At 34.7% G+C, this 11,644-nt stretch overlaps 1 protein-coding gene across 4 annotated transcripts; it reads left to right on the top strand.

Moving 5' to 3' along the window:
- The first annotated feature begins 101 nt into the window (after positions 1-101).
- FANCB (FA complementation group B) lies at positions 102-10,779 on the top strand. 4 transcript variants are annotated; one of them, XM_088144917.1, is made up of 10 exons: positions 102-365; positions 1,483-1,668; positions 2,569-3,596; positions 4,521-4,673; positions 5,875-5,967; positions 6,306-6,434; positions 6,963-7,120; positions 7,421-7,863; positions 8,646-8,883; positions 9,588-10,779. In XM_088144917.1, exons 3-10 carry the CDS (start codon positions 2,643-2,645, stop codon positions 9,979-9,981), a joined length of 2,562 nt encoding a protein of 853 aa, XP_088001043.1. In that variant the 5' UTR covers positions 102-365; positions 1,483-1,668; positions 2,569-2,642; the 3' UTR covers positions 9,982-10,779. The 4 variants fall into 4 exon arrangements, with proteins under 4 accessions (XP_088001043.1, XP_088001045.1, XP_088001044.1 ...); XM_088144919.1 differs by having other exon boundaries at positions 1,483-3,596; positions 7,424-7,863; XM_088144918.1 differs by lacking the exon at positions 1,483-1,668.
- The last annotated feature ends 865 nt before the right edge of the window (positions 10,780-11,644 follow it).

Here is an 11,644-nt window from a genome sequence, read left to right on the forward strand (position 1 = left end):
CAAAAAAAGCAGAGAAGAAGGTTCCCACCCTCTACTTCCGTGTCCTTTTAAAGAGCGCCCACCCCTTTCCTTGCGCAATTCCGCTGCCTGCTAATTGGCGGCGTTGGTGTCTCCTCAGGGAGTTGCGCCCCGCCCGGTGACGCTCTGCTCATTGCGAAACGCGACCCAGCCAGAATCAGGCGGCGTCAAACCGCCCCCATAATGCCTTTCGTGGCGGGCTCTTTGGAGCCAGGCAGAGCGGTGTTGGGCGCGGGAAGAGAAGGTTGGAGTGGCGCTGTTCTGTTTCTGTCTTATTTTTAGGCGTGCTTGCTACACTGCATATGAAAGGGGCGGTGGATGCCTTCTGGTGTAAAAGTAATTGCACGGTATGTTTTAATAAACATTTGTACTTCCTTGCCCTGCTCCATTCTGCGCGCCCGAACCTCCGACTGGGAAGATGGGATCCAGATCCTAAGCACAGGAAATGGAGTGGGGGGGGGTAGAACCATTTGTAGCCTGGGTTGTCAAGAGGATGATGCCCAAAGTAGCGCTCGCCAGCTTGTCATGGAATCGAGGATTTAGGTATCACAGTCTAGTATGAAATCTTAAAGCAGGCTCTCAGTCCACGAGGAAAAAGCAAGTTGAAGCACAGACTTAATTAAAATGGAGTCTGTGACTTAAGTCCACTGAGTCTTGATGCAAGTTTTTCTTTCTTTAGAGCTGAGAACTAAAAAAACAAACAACCCCCTCCCCCCCAGAAAATAGGGATTTTTCCTGGTCTCCAACTAATTTGATCTATAATCTCCTGAAGCTGGCAAATAAGCATATTATTATACTTCATATGGACAGTGTTACCTTATCTTAAACTCCAGTTGGCTTGGAAGAGTGTTACATTCTGTGGTGTGATGTTGTAAGGAGGAAGTTGTAGAGCAGGATGTCCCAACCTTGCCCACTTCCAGGTATGTGAACGTCAACTCCCAGAATTCTCATCAATGACCATGCTGACTCTGGAATTGTGGGAGTTAAAGTCCACACACCTGGACATTGCTATGATTGGGAAACAGTGCTCTAGAGATCAGTGATGCTAAGACTTTTCTTTTTGCTTAATTGCCCAGAAAATTGACTGTTAAAAAGCCATGAACTAGAACAGGTTAAACTCTTTAAATATTTGGGTGTTGTTTTTCAAGATTCTAGTGAGCTGAGTGTCCACTTGAATCATATTCTGCAAAATGTCCAGAAATTGGCTTTAATCACACAGTCCTTCCCTTCCTCCCCATGGCAATAAAATCATTTCATTTTGACACAGCTCCAGTATGATCCACAATTGGAGCCATTTAGCAGATTTGTACTATTGGAATATAAATTACTTGGAAATCATGACTAAATAGCATTGGGTATCTATCCATTGTGGTCCTCTCTTGGAATGCAAGTGTAACCAAAGTAGAGATGGCGTTATGGATAAGCATCTTTGCTTAATGATTAAAGTTTTTTTTTTTCCTCTAGGACTATCCCTGCAATTAACCCAATTAATTGGCAAGATAGAAAAATATCTCTTTGGCACAGCTGCACTATTACAATTGTTCAGCTTTATTAACAACGGCCTTTGAGCAGATTAAGCTTGCGTTTAAACAAGAGGTTATGAACATGGAAGATGTATTTTGCAGGAGTCAGTCTTAAATCAACTCAGAGGTATCAAAATATAGAAACTATAATATCAGCACTTTTAATGGGTTACAACTATTCTTGAAAAAAAATTCAAGAAAATTCCATATGCAATCTCACTGTGTCCATATGGTGAGGATATTATTGACTGAATAGCTTATTCTTTTATACTGTACCTTCTGTAACAATATTCATGCATGTTTTATAATTCCCTGTAAGTTAATTTTTTAGGTCACTCTAATTTTTCTTCATTTATTACTATTTAACCAGAATGATTTATTTCCTCAAATATGGTATTACAGAAGTTTGTTCTATTTCATGTTGAACTCAGGAAGAGTGGACTGCCCATCTTAGTCCTGTTGCTTATACTGTTTCATTATCTGTTTTACTGAGATTTCTGGGTTCACTATAATAAATATTTATTTAGACACTCTTCTCCATAATTATGGCATCCATTTTTATCCATAATGTGGACAGTTGTGTTATTATTTTATGGGAACAGAGATGGGATTCCATATATTTACAATATTTTGGAGTTCTTATAAATAACATTTGTTTATATTTATGTAAACTTCATTGTGTTCTGCCCTAGTTCAGCCAAAATTTTTCTGATTATCTTTGGAACTGTTTCTTATTTTAGAAGTCTGTTATAATAAATCCCACTGAAGTATAGCGGCAAAGGATTTTACTATGAAACATTTTGATGATTTTGTTTTGAAAAAGTATGCCTCTCTGGTTTTACTCTTTCTTACTCTAATGGAGGAGTTAAAAGTCCCTCATATCATGTTCTCTTTTGAACAACCATGTTAGGATTAGGCTGAAAGGTCTTTTTTTCTTCAGAATTTGTTATACTACATTTTTTAAATTATAAATTCATATTACTGTGTCAATTGCAGTATTAACAAAACTCTTGTAAACATTTTTCAGATTGAAAAAATACTCTTTGGATCAAATATTACAGAAGAATCCTTGTAGTGGAATTCAGGGAAACCCCAATCTTTATGCTATGGAATTTATTTAAGGAAAAAAATATGTCAGTGGATCACCGAGAAAAACTGTTGTCTTATAATGGGGAACTCCTTCTTTTCCAACTATCAAAAGGGAAGAACTCACAGAGTGATGATACCATAATTACTACATTGCATGTTAAAAGAATGTCATTTGACAATGGCACTAAATTGTTTAATGAGATGTCTACCGGATCATTTTGCATATATGGGGAAGGTATTGAAATTATTCACTGCAGTAATGCATCTGACTTCAGAACTGGAATTCTTCATCCTTGCATTCTCTTGAAAAAGAAGGAAAAGAAAAAAATTAAATATATGTTATTGTTGCTTCATACCTTTAGCAAATTTGAACTGGTGCTGCACTTTAAACTAGACTATGCAATCAAAGAACCTGTAAAATTATTGGCTGGTCCAACCATAATATGGTATAATGAAAGACACCTGTTACATATTTCTCCCCAAACTGGCACTGTTTTATGTGCCCCAATTCAGTTTTCTTCTGTCCAGTGGGCTGGTCAGGTTGAGGGTCAGGGTGCTGTTGTTTTGGGAACTAGAGCTACTTGTTTTCCAGAAGGAGGCAATAAGCAGAGTAATGCAACGTCAGACTTGACCATCTGGGGATGTGAGTGTTTTGCATATGGGGTAGACAAACAAAAAGTGCTACTGAATGCTAATTTTTTGCCTCACGCTTATGGCAGTGTAGTGCATTGTATGTATGTTTGCAAAGCTGAGGTAAGAAGAAGCAAGTTTAAGACGTCACTCATTGCAGTTACCTGCAAAGGCCAGTTGATTTTCTTTCAAGATGGTTGGCCTAAAGAAGTTCTGCAGCTTCCATACGAAAATCCTTTGTCAGTCCAAATAGCTGCAGTGGATGGAGATCGCCAGTTGGTGATTGTGCCATTTGCTTCCGGAGACGTATGTGCTATATGGAAACATAACTTACAGGTATTGAACTGATGTTCTAAAACAATTTTTATTAGAATTGTGGAGATTCTAGCTCATCAGTTTCATAATATGTTACATGTCGAGTTATTCCAGTCCAGAATTCATATTGTTCTTTTGTTTAACTGTCAAACATTCAATCAAACAAAAACTTCCCCTGCAGTTATGATACAGGACAGCCTTTGTTTACAGAGAAACTTAATGTCCATTATGAAATTCTGACACACAAAGGTTTTCTTGTTCCTTGTAGAAATAAAGCACAACTTCTAAAATGAGTGATATAATTTCACAATGGCCACAATGTAATTGATTCACTCCTTTTAATTTTATATCCACTGTGTGTCCTCCTTAAATCCGTACTCTTTATTCTATATCTATTCCGGCTAGAGATATTTTTTTATTGGCGATGTTCTCTGTACAAGCTCACAGATAAGAAATAATTTGTCTTAAAGCTGCAAACTGTCATTAAAATATATATACTGGGGTTAAGCCCAGGTTATTCCTGGTTTAAATGAAATTCTAAATGAATTTATAAAACAAGGTACTTTTATTTTGATTAGATTTGGAATGTAAACCATGGGAAGGATCATATTTTAAAAACAATTTTAAATTAAATACAATATTCACAGTCAGTGCATAGTGGATTGTAAAATGCTTGTGTTCAATCTTGGATTTATAGAACGTGTTCCTTGTAAAATGCCATTATAACAGCAATTTTCAGTAAAATTATTCTTGTGCAGAGTGATCTTGTAGTTGTTATAAGATGTATCTTAAGCTGCCTTTTCAGTAAGTACAACTAAATTTTAATAAATGCAAATAACATCACTGCAAAAATTGCACATATGCTCCCGTATACATTTTAATCATGTATTGTATGTATATAAATTATGAAAAAAAACAACATTACAATTCTAATTTATGTTCTAGGTAGCTTCTTGCTGGAAAAATGTGAAATCTGTTCTGGTAGATGATTTTGCTGGTATTGGAACTGAACAAATCTTAATTTTTCTAAAGAGTGACTCTATTTCAGAAACACTGAAGGCATTTCAAATAACAGATTTTGGAAAGATTAATTATGAGGTAAGGTGTGCTACAAATCATTGGGAAAGGTTTATTTTAAAAGGGAGTAGGCAGATTATTGCTTTAATATTTAATGCAATCCTTTGTTTATATTCCAGTACAGATTGTAGCATTCATTAAATACAGGGTTTCACTGAACATTTTGATTCAAATTACTGAATTTGGTCCAGTCATGTCAATATCTTACAAATCAAAACTTTGAACAACTTCATTAGTTAGAAAGCAGACAAAAATTTTCCTCTATAAGGCTTGACATGGTTTATTATTCCAGTACAACATTCCTCTAAGCTTTAGGGCTTACACATTTCCGTCTCCATCTCTAGTACAACTACAAGCAGTTCAGAGCTTCCATTTGTGTTTAATTTCAGGTTCTTGTATTACTTCAGTAATAATAAACCATGGTAATAAACTACAATGGGAGGAATCACGCATGTTAAGTCAAAACTAACAAAACACATCATGGCATGGTACAGTATATAAACATAGTCTGGGTTCAGTCTTAACTATTGCTTATTGAATAGCATAAGGTTAAGTCCGTAATTTATGCATGTGACTTATGGCTTATCTCACCTAGTTGTAAGGATTAACTATAGGGTTTGAAATGACATACTAAGCTGTGTTTTTTTCTAAAAGGTAGCACTGAATTTGTTTGATGCAGATATAGAGATGGAAACACATAAGCCCAAGACACGCTGTACTTATTTTTATATGATTTAGCATTCTGATCGGACTTGGCCACTGTGCACGTCTCATTTTCAAGCTTGTAAATTACTATACGGTCTTAGTGGTTAAATTGGCATCTTTAGAATATTTTTTAAAAAATTGTGGTCCCCCCATCTAATCTATGTTGTGTCAAAAATCAGACTCAAACTACATGCAGCATTTTTTTAAGAGGGAGTGTGTATATATGTTTGTGCGTGCGTGTATAAGCTACATCTGGTGTCGGCTTTTTTTTGTTGTTTTTTGTTTGTTTTTGGTCGTCTACTCTATAATATACAGGGATACACATAAAGAATTTTCTGTCAGTCAGTCAGTCTCCTCTTCTGTCTGACCAGGGGGGTACTCTTAGCTTCAGTTTCACTGTAGAAAGATCTTAAGCTTACGTTTGGATTCTTGTGATATTCTATGTTTCATAGAGTGTTTTATAAGCCTTTGATATTTAGTTTGGCACAGAATTAGTATGTGTATTGCTTCTTCTTAGAGTAACATAAACTATGAAAATGAATTGTCCTCTGCTGAAGAGGTACAAGAGAATCGCCTTCTTACTATCAAAGCACTTGAAGCCCGATTACAGGTTTGTGTCTAGCATCTTTCTCTTGGCAACCTACATTTTGTTTTATTTAATGAAACTTGCATTATTAAATGTTTCCAGTCCATTTACTTTGTAGATGTCATTACAGGCAGAACACATTAATGGCAACTATTCACGGTTATGACTAAAAATAAATTATTTCACTTGAGTTCAGAGATATAACATTTCTGGAAGTCTCGAAGCCAGATTTCTAAGCTAAGTAATTTTTAAACCATATGAGTAAAATACTTCATATTGGATCTTTAGCATTTTTTAGGAAGGAAACACTTGCTATAATGCTTACAACTGTATCATCACAAAGCCTCTGTTCACTTATATAGGCTGGTTTTGCATCTGTTCGAGCACTTCAACAACATTTACAACTCAAAGAAAGAGTTCTGATGGAAAGCTGTCATGCATTATTAGATCTTGTTCAAGATCGAAAACAAAGATTTCCCAGGGTCAAAAAGGTATTTCGCAGGAAAGTTAAAAGCGATGTGTGAATTTTTGTCCTATTACATTGGTACAGAATTTGCCATTTCTAATAACAGAAGCAAAAAATAATGGTCCAGTTTAACAAGTAATGTGATTAATTTTTAACAGAATGCAGGTCAAAAAATTTGTTACTATAGTGTTTGGAGACCAATGTTCTGCCTGCCAATAATACATATATTTTTAATATTAAGGATAATGATAACTTTTCAATAGTTTATATGGAATCATATCACCTGGACACTTGTACAGTGCAGTTTGCGCAATTTGAAACTGAGGGGCAAAAAATCATAATGAATATACATACTTGATGAGGATGATTTAAAATCTCATGTTTCTATTGTAAATGTGTAGCAGCATACAGTGGTAATTTTGTAATATATAGTTAACTCAATAGTTAAAATGCATGTTGATTTCCATTGTCTAATCTGTAGCAATAACAAATTCTCATTTTATAACAAGCTATTTGGCTTTATCTTTAAAAAATGTTTATCTTTCCATCTAAGGAAAATCTGGTTTCTCTTTGGGATGAAACAGAGGAAGCATTTCATAATGATACATCAGCTCCAACTGAAGATCAAGAACAAATCGTAAAAGAGGTTTGGTATCGTGTGGTGGATGACCAGTTAATAGTTGGAGTTCAAGTCATGGAAACATTTGACTTGTGAGTAGTTTAAATTCTGTGTAATCACATAGTACTGAGCATATGTCACCAGCAGCATTTATATGGTTAAAGCCTCAATTCCAAAATAAAAAAATATAGATATACAGAAATCTAAAAATGTGCCAAGACAAAATGTAACAAGATACATATCTTATGGTTTATTTGTTTACGTAGTATTTAATATAAAGTTGATACAAAGCAATCATGAATTATAAATACAAATACACAAGAGCATATTACACACTACAAATGCGGAATCTATACATACCTTTGTCTTCATCATGTTCTTGTGTTTTGAAGCAGGCAACTCAGTGATACCAGTTTATCTCTGATAATGGGCCAGAAGCGCCATTCACTTTCTCCAACAAAATGCCACTGCAAAGTAGTTACAGTGAAGAAAGTGATGCAGGCAGAGCCTTTGTCATATTGGCCCTTGGAACCATTGCCTAAAAGAATCAAGTTAGGTTGCCCTGATGAAGAAGACAAGTGCAATGGAGGAGATTCTCAGGTGAAGCGGAACAAGGCAAAAGCCTTTACTGCAGTTACCTGCTTGTCTCCTTTCTTGGCATGGCAGGAAATAACTTGTGTGGTGCTGCTTCATGCAAAGAAGAAGAAGAGTGGTGACAGTGAAAACTGGCAGAAAAGCAAAAGTTTGACTTTGCTATGTGGAGATATTTTACTAAGTCTGGTAGAGATTTCTACTGGAAAGCATTCAATAAATTTGAAAGAGTATAAATATCCAGGTAAATATATGTTGGCTATAAGAAATATCTTTGTATGTGCCTATTAAATCAAGAATGAAGCTTTGTATTTTTTCTTGTTTTTCAAAATAAGATTCCTTTTAGGGTTTTATGTATATAATATTGTCTGTATGTTATAGTCCTAATCATGAACTGAATGCCAAATATTCAGCATTTTGTTTCAAAACTATCTTTATTTTTTTTTAAAAAATCTTTAGAATAACACCTTGCTTAAATATAAATAAGACAACACCTACTTTTCTACCCATCACTGTATCATGTTTCAACCCTTCTTCCCTCCCCCATTACACAGTTCTTATAGGGCTTCTGGAAGAAAGTTTAGAGTTTGCTTGCCTATTGCAAGTTAACTTCATAATTCTGAAGCAACCCCCAGATGTTCTTTGTTGATTCTAAAAATGATATGGAAGATGCAAGCAAGCAATATTACAATATATATCTTATCACAAAGTATATTTCATTAGATTTAAATAATTTCTTCACTTCTGGCCCCACCATTTTAAACATCAAAAATAATATGGTTTCCTATACAAAAAATAGTGTAATGCAGGGGACTTGCTATTTTATTAGATACTTTCATTGTAGTGTATAAGGTTACCACATTACTATATATTGTTGTGTATTTTTGTACACCGCTTAAAGTTTGTCATGTTTGAAATGGTATATAAACTTAATAAATAAATACATTTTTAAAACAAAACTAAGTAGATATGGATTTTAAATATATTGCACTCCTTAACTTCTTTACTTTTTTTTCGATGTTGCAGGTTTTACACAAGACCTTTTTGCACTCTGTGCAATATCACACAAATCGTCTTTTCAAATAATCTCCCCTGACTGCACATTGCTTCCAGTAAACAAGTGGCTATTGGAACAAATGGAGTGTGCACCAATCAAGGAATATCCTGATTATATGATCTGCTGGAAATCTGGAAATCTGAATGGCACTCTTTTCAAGTGGAATCTAAAAACACCATTTGAAGGATTTTTAACAATATTCTGCAGGTAGTAGCCATTGAAAAGTTGAAAAAGACTTTGCTAGCTTCTTAGAGAGTATTACAACAGTACTGAGTTGTTTTGTAGAGGTAATAGTCATAATCGTTGCTGGCAGAGGACTCCTAAAAGACCATTTTTGATTAGTCCCCCTGGCATATGCTAGATAAGCAAGTGATTTGTTTGTTTCTTAAAGAAACTTAAATAGTCTACATAGGATGCCATAAAAAACCTAACTACGGACTTAATACAATATATGATAATGTTAAGAGGAACTTGAAAAAGGTACTTTAAGATTTTTTTTTCAGAATTGACATCAATATCAACCTTTAAAATGTTTATTATGCAATGTTTTGGAACAGCAGTATTCTCTTCATTGTCATTGTGCTGCTAAGAAACAGGTAAGAAGTAAATGTCAAGTAAATCTTACAAAAACGGAATGAAGAACAAGCAAAGGGAATCAGGAGAACGTGGTACATATTGCTGCCTCTGAATTGTGCATGTTTCTGATGTACAAATGTTAGAAGTCAGTATAACTGCTACTGAGGCCTTTTCAACATTGTTTTGATACTTGGCATTTATTCTTAAATAATATTTATTTTTCAGCTTAAGCAGAAATATGTTTCTTTGCCATGAAGAATTTTGTTTTCCATATAAACCTTTCCATTAGTTCATTGAATACGTAGTGACAACTGACTTGTTCATCTATTTCACAGACATCAACTTGCCTTGCTCCAGTGTCTTCATGCCTTCACTGGGTTGCTACCACCAACTTGCAAGATAAAATCACTGAAGTTAGGAAATAAGGATCTACTTGCTGAACAGCTTGGACTGACTTTAGTAAAAGAAACAGAATTTCTCCAACGTGTTTTCTCTTCTGCTCTAAGACAAACTGAAAATAACTTTTTTCTGAAAAATGAAGGAAATAAGGAAAACAGTAGTGTCTCTGCAGTGCAACACTTCAAAGAAGTGTTTATAAAGGAACAAGAACAAAGTATACTGAGTATGAACAGAACAGTGAGTGGTTCCTTATACAGAAAGCATATTTTGAATGTATTTGATTTGCAGATGAATTCTGATATAATGTCATGGCTCTGCTCTTCATTCTGATTTTATTTTGCAGTATTTATTAACTAAAAGTATAATACACTTATAGAACAATTAAATGTAGAATTAAATATATTATATTATAAGATAAAAAGCAAACCCGCTAATGCTTTAGTTTCTATTTTGCAAAATTTCCAATGGCTGTGGAGAAAGGACAGTTACTTGGCTAAGCAGACATACATTTATATATGTATATGTATATGTATGTATGTGTTTATATACACACACACATACATACACATTTCTCACAATTCTGTATTTATATATTGGTGCATTCTGGAACAGCATATAAGGAGTCTTTACAGGAGAGGAAGAGGATAGAGTGAAGTGCTTGACTTGATGCTGTTTGCAGATGTAGGATGGCGTAGTGGCACATCCTGACATTTGCTGTATTCAACATTGAGTTTTCTAAGATGCGTTACCCAGAGAAACTCCTGCGGGGGATAGTTGCATTAGAGTGAGTGATAGGCACCCTGTTGCAATGGAAGACTGAGAACAGCTATCACTTGTTCACTTAATTTTGTATAAACAAAATTTGTCACAGCAGGAATGATCCATGATTGCTTTAGACTCAGCATCCAGGATCATTTTTTTCCAGTTAATATTCAATATGGAGCTGTTATCTATGGAGTGCTGTGGGTGGCCACTGACAATTACATTCAAGATACTTTTAAATAACGTTGAACAAATCTGAGAACCTGCTGCAGGAGTAAACAAAATTATTTTCTTATTAGTGTGTTCTGTGTAAATGTATCTTTTGTATTCACTATAAATATAACATAAACAAGCATATTTTATTACCATGTTTTTTGTTTATTTTAAGATATTATGCTCAAAGTCAGTATACAATGTATATCTAGATTCACACATACTAGCAGCAATCAGTATTCACATCTGATCATAAGCTAGTTTATCTATAACTATAATGATCTTAAAAATCTTTGGCTGTCTACAATTCAGTCATAGAATATTATGTTGAAATTGGCATTGTGCTCTTTGTAATCCTGTGCACAGAGTAGTTAGACATATTATTCTGGCAATTGTATAGAATGTGATAATTTTCACTTTTTCTTGACCACTCTTAGGTTGCTGTGGGCAAAATGCTAGTCAGACCTTGGTTCAGATAATTACAAATTGTTAAAATACATTCAAAGCACATTGGGCAAAGCACTGCCAAACAAATAAAATGCAAATGGATGGTCTGTAGATTTAAACATATTTCTCAGACTCTTGAGAGTCTTTCCCAAAAGAATAAGTGGACTGAAACAAATGAGTGATTGCTGTGATGTGGGGAGATCACATTTTAAGAGTATCTAGCTGCTGGACTGGATCCAGAATGTCACTGGTAAAATTAACTGGCAATACTAACCTTCCCAAAGATTCCTATGGGATTCTTACTGTTTTTCCTGTCTTCTGCTGTTTCATGGCCAAAGAATATCTTTTTATCTCTATCAGTACTTGTGCAGAGGCCACTGATTTTAAATTATCCAATAAGTCAACTGATAAGTACATTTCAAATTCAGAAGATTGTTTCACATTTTCTGTGTTTTCAGACTACAAGCCTAATATCTTTTAGTATTTCTCCTAGGACAGCCCCACAAAACATTTTCACAATGTAACTAAAATAGCATCATATACAAACAAGAGAGAATAAGTATATTTCTTG

Source organism: Python bivittatus, unplaced genomic scaffold (genome assembly GCF_059951505.1).
Source record: "Python bivittatus isolate LINGU-HERP-01145 unplaced genomic scaffold, Pbiv_v1 ctg000350_np1212, whole genome shotgun sequence".
NCBI lineage: Eukaryota > Metazoa > Chordata > Lepidosauria > Squamata > Pythonidae > Python > Python bivittatus.

Coding starts and splice junctions, on each gene's coding strand:
- FANCB (XM_088144917.1), top strand. CDS start 2,643: ATGCTATGGAATTTATTTAAGGAAAAAAATATGTCAGTGGATCACCGA. Junction 4,674..5,874: donor TTGGAAAGATTAATTATGAG/GTAAGGTGTGCT, acceptor GCTTCTTCTTAG/AGTAACATAAACTATGAAAA. Junction 5,968..6,305: donor CACTTGAAGCCCGATTACAG/GTTTGTGTCTAG, acceptor TCACTTATATAG/GCTGGTTTTGCATCTGTTCG.